The sequence below is a fragment of the Littorina saxatilis genome, linkage group LG17, assembly GCF_037325665.1.
Source record: "Littorina saxatilis isolate snail1 linkage group LG17, US_GU_Lsax_2.0, whole genome shotgun sequence".
Classification (NCBI taxonomy): Eukaryota; Metazoa; Mollusca; class Gastropoda; order Littorinimorpha; family Littorinidae; genus Littorina; species Littorina saxatilis.
In genome coordinates, this window is record NC_090261.1 from 4,832,821 (window position 1) to 4,855,962 (window position 23,142).

Genomic DNA, 23,142 nt, shown 5'->3' on the forward strand with positions numbered 1-23,142 from the left:
AACCACAAACCCCGCTCTATGACGTCACGAATATGCACTTTTGTTTTAATGAAACATTTTTATTTCATTATTAGTATAAAACATGTAAAACTAATACAAATAGGTATTCAACAACAAGTTACCATTAAAACGCATTTTTAGATATTTACATCGATCTCAGCAACGTGAGAGTTCACGGCAGCCATTATAGGTTCTAGAATCGTCGGCTACGGATGCATGTGATTCCAGACAGCGTGTGACTAAAATCCGTCACCATCGTGACTGTGGAACTCCCGGAAAACGTTTTGTTACGAAGATCATCGACAGAAAACATCAATATGCCTGTTCAAGCAGTACGTAAGGCTGGAGGGCCGAGCAAGTCGGAATATAACGACAAAGATAAGCCTACCCAGATTCGTTACAGCAACATCACTGCTGCCAAAGGTATGTCGCAGTTGAAATAAAGGTTTTGTGGGAAATTGATATAATTGCCTTTTAAAAATTAGGTTAAAGTAAGATCCTTGTCTGCTGATGTAGTTCCGAAACTCATATTCCTCTTGATCGCTCAAAACAAACTCAAGTAATGGGTTTCTATGGTAAACAAATGGCGACTTGACTGTACCGGACGAGTTTTTACATGCATATTAGTATTACTCTCTCTCTCTCTCGCTCTCTCTCTCTCGCTCTCTCTCTCACACACACACACACACACACACACACACACCGGATGCATACGGTCATGACCCATGGTTGATTGATTCAAGTCAACTATTTCAGAATCTTCAGCACTTATGATACATGTTATTTGTTATGTGTCGATATTGAGGGAATTTTTGAAAATAATTTCTATGGTCAACTGCAAGCCCTTTATTTGTGCAGCCGTTGCTGAAGCCATCAGAACTTCCTTGGGCCCCAGGGGCATGGATAAAATGGTGAGATACCCAATCAAGTTGTGTTGCTATCTGTTCATAATTGCAGGGATGTCGTTAGGCGTCGGACATAGACTGATTAAAAGGCCCAAATATCCGATTCACATGGCCGCATGGCGGTCAGATGTCCTATCGTTTTCAACTGAGCGCGGTGATTGTCTGATATTGTGATAAGAACTACATTCCTTTGGACAGCGCGTTATTTGATAATTTTCCTTTCATGATAGAAATTTTCAAAAAGCGACTGAGCGCTCTCGCGTACAGGTGCACTGAAGTTGTGCAGTGCAGATCTTGCGTTTTCCTAACTGTTTTCGGTTTGAGCCGTTTGCGTACACCCGTCTACAGCACACCAAAGTTAGGAGTACGGGAGACAACTCCAACTGACCAAACCTCGCGTCTGCTTTAATTTGCTTTCGGTTAGAGATGAAGCACACGGCACTGAATTATGCAACCGGAACAAAATAAACCCTGTCAAAGAATAGCAAAAGCTGAACACGTTTCAACAGCATCGTGTGCTACATTAGGGCCAAGAACATGAGAAAACACCGCTCGCATCATTCTGGAAAATGAAAGAGCCAGTGACAGTGTCGCCGCTGAAACCTCCACAATCACGGACAGTAAAGTTTCGTCACTTGTAGATGGAGTCGGCACAGCAGGAAATTCACACAAACCGTCTTTTAATAAGGCTAACTATTCACGGCTGACCCTGTTTAATAATAATAATAATAATAATAAATGAGCATTTATATAGCGCAACATCATAACTTTACAATTATGCTCTTTGCGCTTGACACATTTAAAATTAAAACACAGTTATACAAGCATTTACATCTACATTCATAGTCAACAACGCTTAATTAAAAGCATACACCATCAAACATACATTACAAAAGAGTCTTCCACTGACTAAGTAATAAAAACATGAATAAAATAGGTAGTGAAAAACAAGGAAATACCAGCTGAATACCCTTAATCAAACAGAACATGTTATCAACAATACAGCAGTCCCTCTCATGAACGGACATCCTTGGGCCATGGGCCATAGCAAAACTGTCGGTACATACACCACCCCCCCCCCCCCCCCCATACACTCACACAGAGACACACAAACAACAGGATTGAGTGTGCTAATCACTTCTTGTGGCTACTAAACAATAACAACAAACTCCTAATACTTCTTTAAACGTTCTGTAAAAATGATTTGTATGAAAAGTGTTGAAAAGAAGAGATCAAATAAATCCTCAAGGCAATGAACACACTCACCATGCACTGACATACAAAAGCAGCCACACAAACACAGCACAGAGGAGCGTGTGCAGATGCTTTGCAAGAATAAGCTTGAAAACCATTATGAATAAATAGCAGCAGATAAATAGCTGCATGTCATAATCATGTAATTTATTTTCTTCTTGTCTGGCTTTATTGACTGCATGCGATCATGTGGCATGGCAGTGACTTTTCACTCTTCAGTGGGAAATACACTGTACATAACACATCTCCCACTCTCCCTCACTAATGCCTGCCCCAATTCATGACAACTGATGCTTGGAAATTGTGTGGAAGAGTACACCTCTATTTCTCCCAATGCTCTTCCTGCTGACATGTAGTGACACCAGACACCCCACAGAGTTTAGCCAGCTACCCCCCCCCCCCCTCCCTCTCTCTCACTCCCTCCAGCCATGTACTGTTTGGGGCTGTGGCCAGAGAGGCCAGCTACACTGTTCACTCAGAGCAAAACCAGTTGCCTGTGTCTAACTTTTGACAGAGCAAGACAATTGAAGGATTCACTGGTCAAGGCTGAGGGGAAACAAGAGTATCTTGTCAATGAAAGAGGTTACACACAGACACACGATGCAGAGAACTGTGGCCGGTTTTCACTCTCTTTCGCTCAGGACCTTTGATTACGTCCAACAGACAAGAATAAAGAGCACAGTGCAGTTTCATGTTGGCATCTTCGCATGTACTCCACTCCTGACCAAAACAACCCCCCCTCCTGATGAGTACACATGCACTTAAGTTATCAGTGGCTGTCATCACGATTGCGGCTGTGATCTTTGTACCAAGAGCCGGACTGCTCTGTTAGTGTTATCGATTTTGTTGTGGTGAAAATTTGACGATGGTCTGTCCGTACATTTGTTGGAGGTATGACCTGCTGTTGGGACCGACATTCAAAAATGAATGTCCGCGTCCACGTTTTACTTCTTTCCCAAAGTGTGAATGTTTTGAAACCCCCCGCGGGTTAGGGGGAAGAATTTACCCGATGCTCCCCAGCATGTCGTAAGAGGCGACTAACGGATTCTGTTTCTCCTTTTACCAAAATCTAAACAACGAAGTGACTGTGGTAAGATGAACAAAGTTAAAAAACAAAGGATTACTGTACTCACCAATACAAAGACGACACCAGACGATTACGAATTTTCGCTTCTGGAAGCTTCATCAGGAAAAGAACACAAAAGACAACAAAAAGCAGACGCAACACGGAACGAACAGGGTTTGAAAGAAAATGGAGGGGAAACACGCAAAAAGGAGAAGGAACTCTAGGAACGGAAATGAATGAAAGGGGAGAGAAGTGGTTGGATGAGGGCACAGGCATACAGACTAAAAGTAATACACACTCATAAGGGGGGGGGGGGGGGGGGGGGGGGGGGAGGGGGTGAGAAAAAAAAGAGGAAAAACTCCTTTTACCCTTGTTAAGTGTTTCTTGTAAGTTGAATAGAATATAGTCAATGTTTGTAAAGATTTTAGTCAAGCAGTATGTAAGAAATGTTAGGCCAAAAAAAAAAAATTGTCTGTTTAGGGTAACCCGACCGACCCTATCGATTTGGCGCCGACCCAAAAACTTTTTTTTGATTTCAAAAAAAAAAAGAAAAAAAAAGAGGTAAAAATGCTAAAAAGAGACATTTGGCGTTTCTTTCTCTCCCTTTCTCTCTGTTTTATTTATACGTTAGTTTTGAAACATGTATTCATCAAATATAAGAAGTGAATGTTCAGCCAACATAGCATTTACACACAAAAAACAAAAAAACAAAAAACTTTACCTACCTACCGACCCTACGTTTTTTGGTCATGTTACCCTAAACAGACAATTTTTTTTTTTTGGCCTTAAGTCCTTTGTACTGGAAACTTGCATTCTCCCAGTAAGGTAATATATTGTACTGCGTTGCAAGCCCCTGGAGCAAATTTTTGATTAGTGCTTTTGTGAACAAGAAACAATTGACAAGTGGCTCTATCCCATCTCCCCCCCCCCCCCCCCCCCTTTTCCCAGTCGCGATATAACCTTGAACGGTTGAAAACGACGTTAAACACCAAATAAATAAAGAAAGAAAGAATTTTTGAATTCAATCCAACGAAATCCTTAACACATGTTAAACTTATAAAACTGTAACTGATTCGTAACTGTCTATACAGAACACATTGGTAACCATGCACTTCAACTGTACCATAACCACATGCAGAACGTACACTGTGTGGAAACTCAACTATCCGCTAACCAGAAGGAGGAAGCTTATACCATGACAGATATCCCATAACCCTGTGTAATGTGACTACTTGTTCCTTTATCAAAAAGGCTCTAAATAAGTACAACTACAAGTATGAAATTACAACAACAAAAAGTATGTAGCTCAAGTGCTTGAAGTCGAAGACAGCAAAATATGAGGATAAAAGTGGCTTGTTCATTTCAATGCTTGCCTCTTGGGTGACAGAAGATTGATTACGTATAACTCCTGGTTACTCCATCACACATGTACCGGCACGGTTGGCCTAGTGGTAAGGCGTCCGCCCCGTGATCGGGAGGTCGTGGGTTCGAACCCCGGCCGGGTCATACCAAAGACTTTAAAATTGGCAATCTTGTGGCTGCTCCGCCTGGCGTCTGGCATTATGGGGTTAGTGCTAGGAATGGTTGGTCCGGTGTCAGAATAATGTGACTGGGTGAGACATGAAGCCTGTGCTGCGACTTCTGTCTTGTGTGTGGCGCACGTTATATGTCAAAGCAGCACCGCCCTGATATGGCCCTTCGTGGTCGGCTGGGCGTTAAACAAACAAACAAACAAATCACACATGTCATATGCATTTAGAGCGCTTATACTTCCCTTTGGTTACTTGAACTCGATGAATTACTTATTCTGAACCTTGATTCTATCATAGGCTTTTTCAAGCTTTCTGATTTTTGGCACTCTCCACACTCCCCCCGCGGGTTAGAGGGAAGAATTTACCCGATGCTCCCCAGCATGTCGTAAGAGGCGACTAACGGATTCTGTTTCTCTTTTTACCCTTGTTAAGTGTTTCTTGTATAGAATATAGTCAATTTTCGTAAAGATTTTAGTCAAGGAGTATGTAAGAAATGTTAAGTCCTTTGTACTGGAAACTTGCATTCTCCCAGTAAGGTAATACATTGTACTACGTTGCGAGCCCCTGGAGCAAATATTTGATTAGTGCTTTTGTGAACAAGAAACAATTGACAAGTGGCTCTGTCCCATCTTTCCCCGTGGCGATATAACCTTCGTGGTTGAAAACGACGTTAAACACCAAATAAAGAAACACTCTCCACACACGACCATCGCTTAAGTGAGCATTAACCTCAAAATCCCAGTTAAATATATTGTACAAACTCCGACTGAACCTCTGCAATATCTTCACAGGCAGGCCAACGGAAAAAATCGCATCTTCCTTTTGTTCATTCAAGGAACTTGATGGTTGCATGATCTTTGTCTTCGACTTCAAGCACCTGACCAACATACAAACTATCATCATTTAAGACAGATATCCATTGGCCCTGATTTTGAAACGAAAAGCTCTCATCTGTATCATTTTCTTGGTCAGTTTCATCTGGGGACTCAAGATCAGAACTTGATGAATCAGATGATTCGCTAGACATTTGTCTTTTTCTGCGTGACATGAGTCCTTGATCGTAAGCATCAGCTCCTACACAGTGCCCATCAGATCCGCTTTCCTCTCTGTATTCCACACCACCCAGATGCTGACTCAAGCTCTGTATAAGGGCATCCTTTCTACCGGTACTCCCCACTCCAAGTACTACTTTTTGATATCTTATTTCAGCTTTCAGTGCAAGCAAAGTTTGTGAACAGTTCTTGCAGCGTTTCACCAGTCGAGACACATCCCTCGCTGTCAGGCAAGGCCCTCCATTTTTGAATACGTTTGAGATAAAAAAAAATTTCACTTCAGCAGTCCGCAAGGCTTTCAGCTTCTTCTGCCGCTGATTCTCAAGCACCCTTTCCTGCATCTTGATGCGCACACATTTTTCTTGCTGCCGGTGCTTCTTGCTAAGTATCTTAGCCTTCTTCCTGGCCATCTTCATCACTTTCGCTGACTCTTCAGGAGTGAGTTCGTCTATGTGCTGGCTTGTCCTGTTTCTCTTCAACATGTGTGTGGTTGTCCGATGATGATGACTACAGTGCCGCCGTTTGCTCAGATCAAAATCAAGGTCACCAAAGGCATTCTCACCAAGCAAGTTTGTCAAAGGACAATGTTTGAGGACAGATGTTATTGCCTCGGGTAGGTCACTGCCAAACTTTCCTCCGATGAGAAAATCTGCTAGCTGGTTTTCCGTAACCACCTTGATGTGCTTCATCATGATTTGCAGGCTGGTGATCACCATGTCTTTGACAGAAATGTCATTTGCTGTTTCAAAAACGCTGTCAAAAACATCCTTGTTGATTTCATGCTCATCAAATATGCCTTCGAAATCGCCATCCAACATGACTGAAGCATTTGCCTCCCACTGAGTGAAGCATGCATATCATACATCTTCTGGACGTACTTGTAGAACTCTGTGTAAGGCAAGTCGCTGGGGAGCAGTTGCCAGTAGGGTCCAGTCACCCTGAAGTACAAAACACCAAGAGCAGCCAGAAGAGCAACTAGTCGTTGGTCATGGAGATCCGCTTCAACACTCTCCAGTTTTAGGTTCAAGTGTGAAACTCCACCTCTGTTGAAGAAGTTTATGATGTCTTGTTATGATGGACAATCGCAGCTGCTCCTTCGAAATAACAATTGAATCGATTGGCTCTGTAACTGGTCATCTTTGACTTCTTCCCTTCAAGATCACAGAAACCTTGCCATTCCAGCCTGCAGCCATTTTTTTCCATCGCCTCTAGGCCCAAGTACATCACAGGTGAGACGAATGAGTCGGGACGATGCATTTTCAGCACTTGATTTGAATCCGCTAAACTTTGCAAGGCCATCCCGCCCAAGCCCAACAGCTGACAGATCACGTTCAACTTCTTTAAAAGCTGTCTCACAAGCTCGGCTCAAGCCAAGAAGGTAGTGTGCCTTGCAGTAAAGGAAGTGTATATCCAAAGATTCTTGATCCGGATGTTCTTGCCCCAGTTGATTCCTCTTGTATTCAAGCAGCAATTCATTGAATTTCTTCATGACTGCAGCTATATCAGACATAACAGAACTTAGTCTTGTCAGCATATCTTTGAAGATTTTTTCCTTTTCTTCCTCATCATGTTGCCAACAATAAATGCAGCTCAGTTCTTGAAGCATGTGCAAAGTGAGATCCAACAGATTAGGAGAAGTTTCACTGTCAACAGGTACAAATCCAAGGCTGAGTGTCACTCCACTGGGTAATGTTAGCTGTTGTCCAACAATTTTGTTATGATTTCTGGAGGTGCCATCAGTATGCAAGGTGCTATCTTTTTCATTCAGAATTGCCTCAGCTGCCTGGAGTTTTGAAATTACATGCCCTTCATCAGCCATATTGATGATGCTCTGAATGCAAGGAAGATCAGCCTCTTCTCATGTTTCATGAAAAATATTCTTGGCAACGATATTAACCACCCCCCGCGGGTTAGGGGGAAGAATTTACCCGATGCTCCCCAGCATATGTCGTAAGAGGCGACTAACGGATTCTGTTTCTCCTTTTACCCTTAAGTGTTTCTTGTATAGAATATAGTCCATTTTTGTAAAGATTTTAGTCAAGCAGTATGTAAGAAATGTTAAGTCCTTTGTACTGGAAACTTGCATTCTCCCAGTAAGGTAATATAATTTTATTGTACTACGTTGCAAGCCCCTGGAGCAAATTTTTTATTAGTGCTTTTGTGAACAAGAAACAATTGACAAGTGGCTCTATCCCATCTTCCCCCTTTCCCCGTCGCGATATAACCTTCGTGGTTGAAAACGACATTAAACACCAAATAAAGAAACAAAAAGAAACAATATTAACCACCTGCTTACACTTGCTCGCTGGAACGTTTGCTTCACCTTGTAGCTGAATCATGGTTTTACGAACATCATTGGTGAACTGATTGTGCTCTGGTAGCCTTGTTGTGACTTTTTGACATGGTATGTCTTGATTAGCTAGGTCAGTCATGCCTGCTAGTTGACTCTGTAAAAGTTGGATTTTGTGCCTCAATTTTGAAGAGTTTTTTTGCAGATTAACTTTTTGTGCCTTCAGTGACAACACTTTTTCTTTTGTAATGTTTAGTTCTTGTACTTTGAGCTTTGCATTTCTCCTGTAAATTTTAGAGTTTCTCACTACTGATAAATTTTCCTTAACATGTCTGTTTTCTTGCTGTAGTTCTTGGTTATTGGCATGCGCTTTTGTTTGAGACAATGCTAGTCTTTCCTTAGCTTTGGTCAATTCAGCAATGTCTTTAGTTTGCCAAGTGATAGTCCGATTTGCACCGCCTACAACATACTCCAGATGTTCAAGCTTTTTTTCTGCCTGTTCTTTCTTTTCTTGAAGTCTTTTGTGGTCTTCCAGTGTAACCGTTGAAGTAGCTGAATGCTGAATTGGTCTTATTAGAAGACTGCTCTGCTGCTTCTCTTCCCTACTGCTAAGTATTCCTGCTTGTTCTTTAGCCTGTTGTGACGTGCCTAGATTCTTGTGGGAAAGACTTCCTTCGCAACTGTTTGACTGTATGCAAAATACATGAGCCAAAAACTTCTCCAGTTCTTCAGGGCGCCTAGCCTTATTTTTGCTTAATGTCTTGTACTGCATCATGCACATTTCTACAGACTTTGCAATCTGTGAACCAGAACATTTTAATACCCCCTCCCCCAACACATTCAACCATTCAAAAAGAAAATCATTTGTCAGATGTTCTCTCTTTCTAAATTGTTCAAGTGCAATCACACTCCGGTTTATCAGTTGAATAGAGGTTCCTGAAAATAGAGCACATGAAAACACATTCTTTTGTTTAAACAGTATTTTTTATTCGTAAACAGACACATGATAATATAACAACATCGTTAAGAAGGAGCACAACAAGTTTAAAACTTATGATAAGTGCTCACATAAACATGCCTGAAATTTCATGGCGGAATATGATCAATGCGACACATTTTTGAAAAAAGAGAAGAAAAAAAAGAGGAGAAAAACAACAAGGAAAACTTAGTTTGAATTATCGAACACAATCTGTGTCAATACCGACAACGAAAACAAATACAAAACGAGAACGAAAGACACAACAAAATATCAAAAAGTAGATGGGCCCCAAGTAATATATTTAAAAAACAACAAAACAAAACAACATCGAACTAAGGTGTCCCAAAGCGGTTTGATTTCTCAATATAGCTTTGGACAACAACAAAAATAGCACTATTTTCAAATATGGAAATGTTTGAATCACCTGTCAGGAGTGTGTCAATATTAACAAATTCTGGAGCTAATGTACCGATTGTTGCGGTTCTTGCATCATTAAACAGGGGACATGATAACAAATAGTGAAGAACTTTAAGCTCTGCATTCACTTCTTTTAACAATACTCCACACCTTCGCATATTTGAAGAATAATCGTTTTTACATTTCATACACACATATATAGGAATAAGGCCAACTTTAAGTATTTATATCCACAAACAAACAACACAAAAAACGGAACAACTAAATCAGCAGCAAGGAAAAATAATTTTCTATTAGACAGTTGAACCGCCTTGGGCTGGAACATACCAACGCTGGCTCTATACTGTGTTACACTACTACCACTCATTCAGGTTACAGATCTCTGTAAAACTTCAAAAAGAAAAGAGACCAGCGCCGGCAGTTCCATGTTCACATATATTACAGTTGGGGGGTCCCAGAACATTGTCAGAAAAAATGAAGGAAAATGTTGATGCATTAATTAAAAGTAATGTAACAAATAGAAGAAACTGACGAGAGGGAATAAAGAAAAAGCCAAAATATTATGGCTTGAATTCAAGGAAAACACTTGAAAATGTGTAGAGCTGTGCATATGTGAATAGACAACATGTTTTTCAAAAATTCATGACGTGACTCTTTACATGCTTCGTAGCCAGAGTTCATATGCACGCAGTCCTATATCAAGGCCACTTCACGTGCTATACTAACCTACTGGCAATAACACATTCGAGTCAATGCCAATATCCTCGAGCTCTTGGTTAATCCTGTCCACAGAAAATGTCTCTTCCAAGAACACTGCTGTAGCTGAAGAATCAGCAATTTTGCTGAATGATCTTGCCGCTGTCTGGATGAGTGCCTTCACAGGTTCTTCAGGAAACGCCGAGTCAGAAAACAGCTGGCTGAACCAAACAGTTACCTGCACAATGCAAACACAGAAACTGCTTACTTTTTTTTTACGACAGAGAGAAAGAAATGAACGAACAAACTTTAATACTCAAGGATGGAGATTTCACACCACCGCCTAGTCTTACAATCTGTCCATGCTACAAAAGATGGAAACAACATTTAAAAAAAAAAAGGACAATCGTAAACCTACACCAAAATCAACAAAACGGTTATTAAAGTTATAAATGTAAAGGTACAGTATTGCAATACCTATACGAATATCTAATAAATAATGATAAATTAAAACTGATGACATGTCAATACAATGCAAAGGGACAAAAAAAGCTGCACCACTCACACACACATACGCGCCACGCCACACATACCTGCATAGTATACTAGCTCACACATACACAATCGAACACATTCATGCACACACAATTCATCACACACTCACAAACACACACACACAAATTAACATTGAGAAAGAGAGAGAAAGAGTTAGTTGCATTACTTATTAAAAACAAAAAATAAGACAACAGAAGCGTATTGAACAGTGAAAGCACAGTCAAGACTATATTTTGTTTTAATTTGTTTCCCTTTATCTTATTTTCCCCATTGAATGCTTACTTCACTGTATGTCCTTGATCCCAGCAACATCAGTCTCCGGAGCTGAAGTAAAAGCTTGTTAGAACACCTCTTGTCATCCAGTTTGTCAGGAAGACTTGGTCTTCGCCCTCTGCCAGTCATCAACAATTTATCCTTCAGCCTCTGGAACCGATCATCTGTGAAGGGAGAAGTGGGAGGGCATTAGTACAGTTTACTGACCCCTAAATATGATGACTATGTAGTAATGACTAAGGATTATCATTTCAAGATGTGAACACATTAGTTAGAAAAGAACACAGAATATATTTGACGTGGAAAAGGCGAGGTAGCTTGCACGTCGTAAAATGTAAACAAAGTGACAAGGGAGATCACTCGGAATACGACTGTCGAGCGAGCATACGTGAACTTAGAAAAAGACTGATTTCTAGTTATTATCTTTGTTAATGATTCAAATCAAGGAACAGATTGCTTAAATTGTGTTTCAAGACATTATCCCCGAGTACGCTAGTACTAGGGCTCAGCAGACTTTAATTGTGTGTCTGTCTGTCTGTCTCCACTTAACAGCTTATTGCTGGGAAACTACTGGGCGCAGTTCGTTCAAAAGTTGATACACTAACTTGATAATAGGTCCGATTGATCGTATTAAAATTTCATAATGTTACCTGGGACCTAAATGCGAAATAAACCACAAAAACGACTTGGCCATAGGAGGAGTTCACACCGGCGGGGCAACACGCAGCCATTGACCTGATAGAACAGCCGAACGCGTCACACAAAAATACGTCATGACAAAGTTGCACGCAAAGCGAAAGAGACTTTGATGTCATTTACTTTTGTTCGGAATTTTCCGTCTGTTCCTAGCTTGTCAGTGAAGACCTGACGTGAGTAAGCTTACCCAAAACGTCTTTGTTCTCTATTCTCATTGCAGCTGTGAAATAATCAGTCTTGTGTCTCGGTCGTGTAGGTACAGAGTTTGCTTCTGCAATCATTGTGTTCGTGTTGATGACGGCTTCATAAGACAAAATAATAAGTGATCTATCGCGAGGAAGACGTTTATACAAATCACCGAACCCAACCCATTTTTGGGGGTGCGTATCGCTGCATTTTTCTGAAGAATAAACTGCATGGTTAATTTCATCCGTTTAATGCTTGTCGAAACATATCTGATCACAGATGAGGTCGCAGTTTGTAGGTTGAATCTATGAATCGGCCAGAGATAGATCTGCATTTCTGGTCAGAAACCAACATTCACACCACAGACATTCCAAACATTTATATTTATTGAGCGAGCCAGTCTGAAGAGTGCTCGGGTCCAGCGCGAGCGTTTTTTATTCCTTGAGTCACATGCTTTATTCTGCTCACTGAAAAAATACAGCGTGCCGAGAAGTTCACTACTCCCACCTTCACAAACACTGTGCTTCGTCTGCTATCAACTCGGTTCGTTCAATCGCCGTGTTTTTTCAAATAAGCAAATATATTTTAAAGAATTAAAAGAGAACACATTGTAAGGCTATATGTTTACCTTCTAGACAATCTGGATCAAAAGGTTCGTGAAAGTTTGGGTGCAAAATCGAACTTTCGCGACTGTGACGTGCCGTCGCTTGGTCTGCGCACAGGCGGAAGGTATCGTTCACTGGACCACTACTTTCTATGAAAGTAGTGGTCCAGTGAGCAATACCTTCCGCCTGTGGTCTGCGTCGAACGCCGCCATTACACGGCGTACTCGACAACGAGAAAAACGGGTTGCCTCGTTTTCGGTTCTCGCGGAAGCAAGTCGTTGGTTGCATCAGTAATGAAAATAAGACCAGGTGAAAGTTCAAACTCCGACCTTGCCATTCGCATGCATAAAACCGGATATTGTTCGTTCTGAGATGGCAACATTTTTGAGCGAAGTTTTAAACTAGAAAATAGTACACTAAGTTAAACGGAAGCCAATCAAAATAATATTGATATCATCGAAAAGCTTAATCTTTCCTCTTTATGTCTTTAGTAGCGGGTTGTTGCTAATTTTAATGGCTTATCTCCCGGAGTTTTCCCGGTTGGGGTCAAAACAACACAGCGAAAACTTCGTTCCGACGTCAGAAAATCACAATTTAGCAACCATTTTCACACGCATATTTTGAATCTAATATTACATTTTTGTTTTAAAGTAACTATCAGGCATGAAAATTCTCCGTATTTTTCGTATTTTTGAAAAAAATAAACCGTATTTTGTTTTATTTTCAGTATTTTTCCTTTTTTGACTCACATGCGAAGCAAAAGTGAGTCTATGTACTCACCCGAGTCGTCCGTCCGTCCGGACGTCCGTCCGTCCGTCCGTCCGGACGTCCGTCCGTCCGTCCGGAAAACTTTAACGTTGGATATTTCTTGGACACTATTCAGTCTATCAGTACCAAATTTGGCAAGATGGTGTATGATGACAAGGCCCCAAAAAACATACATAGCATCTTGACCTTGCTTCAAGGTCAAGGTCGCAGGGGCCATCAATGTTGCCTAAAAAACAGCTATTTTTCACATTTTTCCCATTTTCTCTGAAGTTTTTGAGATTGAATACCTCACCTATATATGATATATAGGGCAAAGTAAGCCCCATCTTTTGATACCAGTTTGGTTTACCTTGCTTCAAGGTCAAGGTCACAGGAGCTCTTCAAAGTTGGATTGTATACATATTTTGAAGTGACCTTGACCCTGAACTATGGAAGATAACTGTTTCAAACTTAAAAATTATGTGGGGCACATGTTATGCTTTCATCATGAGACACATTTGGTCACATATGATCAAGGTCAAGGTCACTTTGACCCTTATGAAATGTGACCAAAATAAGGTAGTGAACCACTAAAAGTGACCATATCTCATGGTAGAAAGAGCCAATAAGCACCATTGTACTTCCTATGTCTTGAATTAACAGCTTTGTGTTGCATGACCTTGGATGACCTTGACCTTGGGTCAAGGTCACATGTATTTTGGTAGGAAAAATGTGTAAAGCATGTGAGTCGTATGGGCTTTGCCCTTCTTGTTTTTATTTTTATTTATTTTTTTTTTTTTCTAGTCATTGTTATAGTAAAATAGTTTTGGGGCCATGTTTGAATCCAATTTTAAGGCTCAGATAGCCCCAGATTGCACCAAATTGCACCCTTGAACGAAAAAATGTCCGGGGGGATGCCCCCCCGGACCCCCCTAGAAGTCTAAACTTGCCGCTACGCGCCTTCGAATTTTATTTTCAGTATTTTTTTTTTTTTCAGTTTTCATGCCTGACTATGAAGAATCCATTATCATCTTGGTGTATTCTTTTTATTCAGTTCACCTCATTCCGGCGAGTTTGAACAAGTTAAAAACCAAGGGAAAATCGCACTCGGCGTCACTTTTCGCCACCCGCGAAGAGCACTTTGGAATACCTACTGTATTGTCAAGTATATCACATAAATATTACCGTATCAACAAATCAGTAAATTGAGAGTAATTCATCTCTCTCTAGATCTCCCTCCTAACAGTAGCATTGTTGCACATATTTTTAATTTGTTCAATTTTGGCAGATCCAAGCGGCAAACGGAGATGTGACAATTACCAATGATGGAGCAACCATTCTCAAACAAATGCAAGTTCTTCATCCTGCTGCCAAAATGGTGAGTCTTCCACAAGATACCATCTTCTCTTCCTCTGCTATTCTGGTCATCTGTGTAGCAATGTAGTAACGATCAGTCATGAAACCCCCCACGGGTTAGGGGGAAGAATTTACCCGATGCTCCCCAGCATGTCGTAAGAGGCGACTAACGGATTCTGTTTCTTCTTTTACCCTTGTTAAGTGTTTCTTGTATAGAATATAGTCAATGTTTGTAAAGATTTTAGTCAAGCAGTATGTAAGAAATGTTAAGTCCTTTGTACTGGAAACTTGCATTCTCCCAGTAAGGTCATATATTGTACTACGTTGCAAGCCCCTGGAGCAATGTTTTGATTAGTGCTTTTGTGAACAAGATACAATTAACAAGTGGCTCTATCCCTTCTCCCCCCCCCCCCCCCCCCCCCCCTTTCCCCGTCGCGATATAACCTTTGTGGTTGAAAACGACGTCAAACACCAAATAAAGAAAAATCAGTCATGAAGTTGATCTCCAGACTACTGTAGCCTGTAAACTTACAAGTTGTCCAGGCAGATTACCTCATACAGACCTCTGCTATGTGTCTGTAACTTTGTAAGTGTAAAAATAGTGCAGTGACTTACTGTAATGCAATTTGCAGGCTGCACAAATATCAAAATCCACAGCATCAATCTAACTGCTATCAAGATGATAAGACTTGTTGATAAACCATTGTCACATTGTTCAAACCTGCAACTGTTGCAGCCTTTTCACATGGTACAGGAGGTGAGGGTACATGTATGATATGACTGGTAGACGTGTCAAACATTTTCTCCTAGTCCTAATTCCAAAAGGATTCGATGTTTTGTATGCACGCATGTGAAATTTGAACAGTGAATCAGGGGTTGAGTCAATGTGTTACAGTTGGTGGAGCTCTCCAAGGCCCAGGACATTGAGGCAGGTGACGGGACAACGTCTGTGGTGGTGATGGCTGGCAGTCTCTTGGAGGCCAGTGCCAAGCTCCTGTCCAAAGGTAAGACGCACGCATTAGTCATTTGTGACCCTCCACCACGGCATGAGTCGCATGTCACCTTTGCATGATTTTCATATTTTTACATTTTCCTAAAGAGTTTTTTTATGCTCTATCCAGTGGTGAAACCCGTTTTAGAAAAGAGCAAAAACTGTTTTAGTTATAAGCCTGTGACTAAGGTGACCCTCACGCTGTTACCATACACTCTCCGGACTTATATCAAGTCTAGCGCAGAACCGCGCGAGGTGACATGCGACTCATTTCGTGGTGGAGGGTCACATTTAGTGTGGAGTGAATTTTTTTTTTTTTTTTTTTTTTGTGCAAGAGAAATGCTGTTTGTGGAACGATTGTCTTGGGTGTGTGTTTGAGCATCTCCACATGATGATTTCCACAGACCTGTACTGATCGTGCTTGAAAGAGAATATCCTACTAGTCTGATGGAGATGCTGCCAGCTGTCTTTTGTGTTGAAATGGTCTTTACATGTATTTTGCGTGTACTTTCAACAATTCAGAAAATCTGTTTATTTACACTACAGATTCTGTAAATCTTTTTATTTACAGATTCTGTTGAATTTGTTTTTACATGTGTGATTGGTTAATTTTGTTGACAGGCATTCATCCAACCATCATTTCTGAAGCATTCCAAAAGGCTGCAGTAAAGTGTGTTGAGCTTCTGGATAGCATGGTCAAACCCCTGGAACTATCAGACAGAGAATCGCTGCTCAAGAGTGCCTCAACATCACTCAACTCAAAGGTAACTTCACTTGTCAACATTGGAACCATCTTTATTTGAAATTTGTTTTTAGCGTCTTCACGAAAAACATTTTCAGTGTGATCATTATAATTTGAATGTATATTGAGATTTGTTGTTGAGACGTAAGACGATGTTAATGTTGCGTTGTGCAGGTGGTGTGTCAGTACGCCAGCATGCTGGCCCCCATTGCTGTGGACGCTGTTCTCAAGGTCATTGACCCTGCCACTGCCACTAACGTGGACCTCAACGACATCAAGATTGTCAAGAAACTGGGGTGAGTGAAACTATTGCCTGGGCTCTTGTGAATGGGTTTGCCTCTAGCAATTGATTGACCTTCTCCACATGATGATTTCCACAGACCTGTACTGATTTGTGCTTGAAAGAGAATATCCTACTCTGATGGAGATGGTGCCAATGTGACCCCAGTGCGTAGAACTGATGAGTTGCAATTTTGTAGTAGAATTTTATCTTCTTTTTACGTCGGAGTAAAAATCCTTACATATGAATCCATTTGGGCATTGTAATTCAAGGGCTGTTCAAATTCCCTTGACATGGACAGTCATTGGTGCGAGATACATGGTTGTGTTCTGTGTAATTGACGTGTGATGTCTCATTTTCAGTGGCACGATAGAGGACACAGAGCTGATTGACGGCCTGGTGTTTGCCAGTCGTGCAGGAACGGCCGGAGGACCCTCCAAGGTGGAAAAGGCCAAGATCGGCTTCATCCAGTTCTGCATTTCACCCCCCAAAACAGACGTAAGTTTGCATTAAATTACATATCTTCCCCAACTCACATATAGCAATTAACCCTAGTTCAGTGCTGGTAACGCTGTAAGTATATTAATCAAATGAAAATTTATTACTAAAATTTGTGATTGTATGGTGCGATCTTCAAGGTATTGTGAAGCAGGCTTGCCGAGTAGGGTGAGATGTATCACAAACGGAGGTAGTTTAAGATGCTGAGCAATGGGGAGAACTATGAACAGGGTGCAGAAGATAACATGGATCCTGGTGACAGCACTAATTAGAACTTAGCCAGGCACTAATGAGAACATAGTTTTATTCCTAACGCATGTAAATATAGCAGATCATCCACATGTAGTAAAATCTTCTCAGATTTACCTTGTTTTAGGGAGTACTCTGTTTCGAGAAAGAACCGCACAGACTTGTTGCAGTCTGGAAAAATAGTTATGGAAGAACATGGACGGGGATATAGCTCAGTTGGTAGCGCGCTGGATTTGTATTCAGTTGGCCGCTGTCAGCGTGAGTTCGATCCCAGGTTCGGCGGAAATTTATTTCACAGAGTCAACTTTGTGTGCAGACTCTCTTCGGTGTCCGAACCTCCCCCCGTGTACACTACATTGGGTGTGCACGTTAAAGATCCCACAATTGACAAAAGGGTCTTTCCTGGCAAAATTGCTTAGGCACAGTTAATAATTGTCTACCTATACCCGTGTGACTTGGAATAATAGGCCGTGAAAGGTAAATATGCGCCGAAATGGCTGCAATCTACTGGCCGTATAAAATTTCATCTCACACGGCATCACTGCAGAGCGCCTAGAACTGTACCCACGGAATATGCGCGATATAAGACTCATTGATTGATTGATTGATGAAAGGCGTTATAATGATAAAGCACGTCTCTTGATGATGAGTAACCACAGACCTGTACTGACATACAGTATGAACGATTTGCAATCCAACTCTGATGGAGATGTACAGTGCTTCTTGATTCAATGCTGAAATATCACACCTTTTCCTGTAGGCTAATGCTGAAGAGACAATAAACAATAGTAACCAACCAACCCTGTGGGCTTAACCCCATCATGGACGATGTATTTGTGTTGTGAATAGATGGAGAACCAGGTGATCGTGTCGGACTACACTCAGATGCTGAAGTATCACCTTTTCCTGTATGCTGAAGAGAACGATAAACAATAATAACCAACCAACCCTGTAGGCTTGACCCCCTCATGGTCCCATCTTCCCCCTTTCCCCGTCACGATATAACCTTCGTGGTTGAAAACGACGTTAAACACCAAATAAAGAAAGAAAGACCCCCTCATGGACGATGTATTTGTGTTGTGATCAGATGGAGAACCAGGTGATCGTGTCGGACTACACTCAGATGGACCGCGTGCTGCGAGAGGAGCGTAACTACATCCTGGACATAGTCAAGAAGATCAAGAAAGCGGGATGCAATGTCCTCCTCATCCAGAAATCCATCCTCAGGTCAGTGTTCATGCTGTGGTTCAGTTGATGCGTGTTCCTTTCACAGTATCTAGTCATCGAATGAAAATGTTCAGTAAGCTTACTGGTAGTTATTGTGTTAGTTGGATATGCTAAGCCAACTCCATAGGCATTACACAGACCTGTTTACACTACACATTGAGCGTAGTAAACTACGATTTTGGTCCCCAAACTACGCAACTACGCATGCTTGTCTTATACTACGCAAACGTTTCGTTTCGACTACACATTTTGACATTTTGAATACGCAAAAACGCGGGCGAGTTCCGATCCATAATTTGTACTAACCGGTTGTGTACTGCGTGCAAAACATGCCCGGCGCCCGCGAGAGTAGCGTAGTCAGTTGGTCTTGCTGCTGTTATTACAACTATCGCGGGCGTTTCAGCACATACTTTTCTGAACGCGGTCACTTCGTAGCTCATTCTTTCTGGAGGGAAAAAAATGGCTACAGCGACGAACACGGATTCAGAAGACTTTGGCGATCAACCGCCACGGAGCAAAAAAAAGAAGCTTGGTCAAACTCCCAGCTAGGCTTTTCTGCCAAAGTACTATGAGGAGCATCCATGCCTAGTTTCGTGGAGAAAAGGGAAGCATTTTGCCCACTGCACTGTGTGCAACACGGCTTTTTCAGAGAAGCACAGTGAGCTTTACGACCGTGTAACCGCCACAAGAAAAGCACTTCTCATGAGGAATTCGAGAAATCCCGACCAAAGCAGAGGAAAAATTGGACTGTTTTGTGAAGAAACCCGTGCCAGGGAAAGAAGACCAAGCAAGACAAGCTCACTTTTGAGAGATCGGTAACCAGACCAGAGGCAATGACCTGCCATATTATTATTATTGCCGACGCAAACCTGTTCTGTTTATATGCAAATTTGCCTTCATGTTGATACACATACTCCCAGTCCCTACTTTTTGTGACTTGATGTTCTCAGATTGTCACAGGTCTTGAATAAGGGGTCCCACTGTATATGAACTGCATACCCCTCAACATAGCTTTTTTTTAAACAAATGCATGGGTGAAACTTTTCCGCGTTAGGGCGGAAATCCGCCAAATGAAATTGGTCAAATAAAGAATTCCTTATTTTGAAAATCTGTAAAAAAAAAAAAAAAAATTTTTGTTTTTTTGTTTTTTCGCCGGCGATCCGATCTGTATTTTCTCTAACACAGTGACCGGACATCGCTGAATCTTTGTTTCCCTGAGCGCGCGAATTATCGGACTACAGCTTGGCATTTGTTATCATTGTTTACTGTGCAAATTTGTGTGTTTGAGATACCAGGAAAGGCCTACTTTTACCCTTAAAAAGCCTGATTTTTCGTTTTCTTCCGGGCCCAGGGCCCCCTAAGAGGGCGTTGCCCCTGCACCCCACCAGGGCGTGGCGGCCCCTGGACCCCGGCCTCATTTTCCTTATTTTTAATTCTGATCAGTTTCACCCATGCAAATGTTCCAAACTAGTTAATAATTTTTTTCTTAACAAATAAACTTAATGCTTGGCTTGTATTTTTGTGGGGGCTTTGTTTGTATTTGTATGAGGAGTATTGTTCACATTGTAATAGTTTTGTTTGGAGTGTTGGGTGTTTGTTTTAGTACGGTATAAGTAACTGTTCTGTTTTGCGGTTTGGGTTGATCAAATTGAAATACTACACATTCACCTGCCAAACTACACATTTGCCTTATTTTCACACCCAAAACTACACATGGTACATTTCAGGGGTAGGCAGGTCTGCATTACACATAGCACTTAGAGGGTATAGTTGTATGTAGCAGTTGTGTGGGGTCTTGTTCTTTGTGGAGTTATGCTGTTTGAAAAATGATGCAGGGAATAAGGCAGAGAAGCCGATTAATGACGACTTATTTTCGCATTGAGTATGTAATGTAGAAAGAAAAACCCAGCGAAAGTCTGCGTGTTCAGAGTTTATCAGAAAATAAAACCTGTTCGGGTTTGATAATTTGACAAACTTTATGTAGTTAGAGGTGAACACCGGACATAATTATGATTTTTTCCCCTTTCTGTACAGGGACGCTGTGTCAGACCTGGCCATGCACTTCTTGGCCAAGATGAAAATCCTGGTTGTCAAAGACGTTGAACGGGAAGATGTGGAATTTGTTTGTAAGGTGAGTCGACCATGCATCTATTTCTTCCTTCTCTTGTTACAAATTAAGCTGCAAGTGCGGGACCGATGATTGAAGAAACAGGACCAAATCTGACATGGAATCTGGGGTCCTCGGGTCACTGGTTCGAATCCGGGCCAGGGCGGACACAGATCAACTTGTGCACACTCAGAGGCGGTATTCATGTCCCACACTGTGTCATGACTTTGACTTGCACGTAAAAGATCTTGGTCACTCCGCAAGAAGTGCAGGTGCCTGAAAACATTACACTCACACACGTGGGTAGCGCAATTCTTGTTGCTGCTAGCTTTCCACTGGGAGGAAGAGACCCAAATTTGCCAGGATAATAAAGAAATGAAAATAAAAAACAGAAAATATAATCGTGAACACCCCCCTGACAACAATGCATGACTGTTCTCAAATTGATGTTTGACTTTTGTTTGCAGACGTTGGGCTGTCGGCCCATTGCCAGCGTGGATCACTTCCTGCCAGAGAACCTCGGGTCAGCTGAGCTGGTTGAAGAGGTCCAGACTGGGTCCAGCAAAGTCATCAAGGTTAGAGAGACTTTGTCCACTTTCTACCAGCTCTGCTTTTATCTTGTTTCTGTTCACTGACAAGATATCCATTCCCGGTCAGGCCGTGTGCACGTGGTGCGACAACGGCCACTGCGTGGTGAAATAAGGACTTGGTGGAAAAAACGTGTTGGTTCTGAAAGTTTTCAATTAAGTTTTGTGTGTGTGTGATTGTTATAAATTACACTTTTGTTTAAAATGCTAAAACATATTATTCTTGTGGTTTTTATAGCCTTTTAAAAAGGCATGATCTAATTTTTTTCTATCAGGAGAGGCCCCAAAATGGCCTTTATAAAGCCCCCCTGAACCGCCTATGCGGCCCCTGGACCCCGGCTTACTTTCCTACTTTTGGAACATTTGCTGGTCTCATGTCTGTCTTGGGATGTTTGATCCTTTGACTTGATGATGTTGTGGATGCATCATGGACCTACTGTGACTTAACCTTCGTTTACTTGTGTAGCTTCCAGTGCTTCTTAGATTAATGTGCTGTGACATTGTGTGTGTTTGTAATGAGATGGCACCGTGTGTTACAGTGCACAGGCATCCAGTGTCCTGGCCAGACAGTGACGGTGCTGATCCGTGGCTCCAACAAGCTGGTGCTTGAGGAGGCCGACCGCTCTATCCACGACGCGCTCTGTGTCATCAGATGTCTGGTCAAAAAGAGGTGAGCATTTTAAGAACTTATTTTTCTCTTTCTTCGTCTGCTCTTTGCTTTTCCTTGACTTTTTGTGAGCTATCCTCAGGCCGTGTATAGCATAAGCCTTGTTTGGCTCCTGTTATTTTGTACTTTACCCATCATGTGCAAAAGCTCACTCTTCAGTTTGCTTGTCCTTTTCTTGATCTTTGGTAGCTGATAGCATAATCAGCGGCTTCTATCTATCTACAGTGGAGTCCGGGTACAACGAATCTCAAGGGAGATACATTTTAGTTCGTTATATCAGTAATTCGCTGTAGAGTTTTCAACCCTAAATGGCCTCAAGACAAGTTTTCCCACTCACCTTCAAATGATCGTCCCATCGATCTTTCCTTGGAGAGTACAATCTCTGCATGCTTCATAATATAATCCATAGAGAGGCATAGTTCAAATGTTCACTTTACTGTAATTTTAGAAGTAAAATTTAAAAAGTCGTGTAAAAGCATGTACGGTATTTTCCGGGTCATAAGGCGGGACTTTTTTTCCTGGAGTGTATCAAAATAGAAAAAAATCAAAGAGACCGCCTGAGTACCAGTCAAACAACTTGTGATAATGCATGTTTCAGCTGAGACATCAAAGAGACCGCCCCATAGATTAAACTGTCACTGACACCTGTGCAGGAAGTGTTTCCTCTCTCATATGACAGGGGAACCACCTCATAGCTAAAACTGGGTCATTGACCCCTGGGAAGAAGGTCAGTGTCTATAAAAAAAACGCTCGCGCTGGACCGAGTACTCTTCAGACATTCACACACACACACACACACACATACACACTCTCTCTCTCTCCCTCCCTCTCTCTCTCTTTCTTTCTTACACACACACACACACACACACACACCACACACACACACACGAGTACAGACTCATGCACGCGCACACACACAAACACAAACACACACACACACACATACACACTCTCTCTCTCTCCCTCCCTCTCTCTCTCTTTCTTTCTTACACACACACACACACACACACACACACACACACACACACCACACACACACACACGAGTACAGACTCATGCACGCGCACACACACACACACAAACACAAACACACACACACACACACACACAAACACACAAACAGTAACACTAACACATGTGCACAAAATGAACACACACACACACACACACACACCGCGCGAGAGA

General features: G+C 41.7%; 1 protein-coding gene across 1 annotated transcript in view; it reads left to right on the forward strand.

Moving 5' to 3' along the window:
• Positions 1-167: 167 nt before the first annotated feature.
• LOC138952156 (T-complex protein 1 subunit delta-like) overlaps positions 168-23,142 on the forward strand; it is a 33,811-nt gene continuing 10,836 nt past the window's right edge. The window contains exons 1-11 of the mRNA XM_070323754.1: positions 168-423; positions 859-911; positions 14,542-14,631; positions 15,505-15,613; positions 16,222-16,364; positions 16,517-16,638; positions 16,985-17,120; positions 18,457-18,596; positions 20,631-20,727; positions 21,171-21,278; positions 21,830-21,960. Of these exons, the coding sequence (XP_070179855.1) occupies positions 318-423; positions 859-911; positions 14,542-14,631; positions 15,505-15,613; positions 16,222-16,364; positions 16,517-16,638; positions 16,985-17,120; positions 18,457-18,596; positions 20,631-20,727; positions 21,171-21,278; positions 21,830-21,960 (1,235 nt within the window). The 5' untranslated portion in view covers positions 168-317. The remainder of the gene's footprint in view (positions 424-858; positions 912-14,541; positions 14,632-15,504; positions 15,614-16,221; positions 16,365-16,516; positions 16,639-16,984; positions 17,121-18,456; positions 18,597-20,630; positions 20,728-21,170; positions 21,279-21,829; positions 21,961-23,142) is intronic.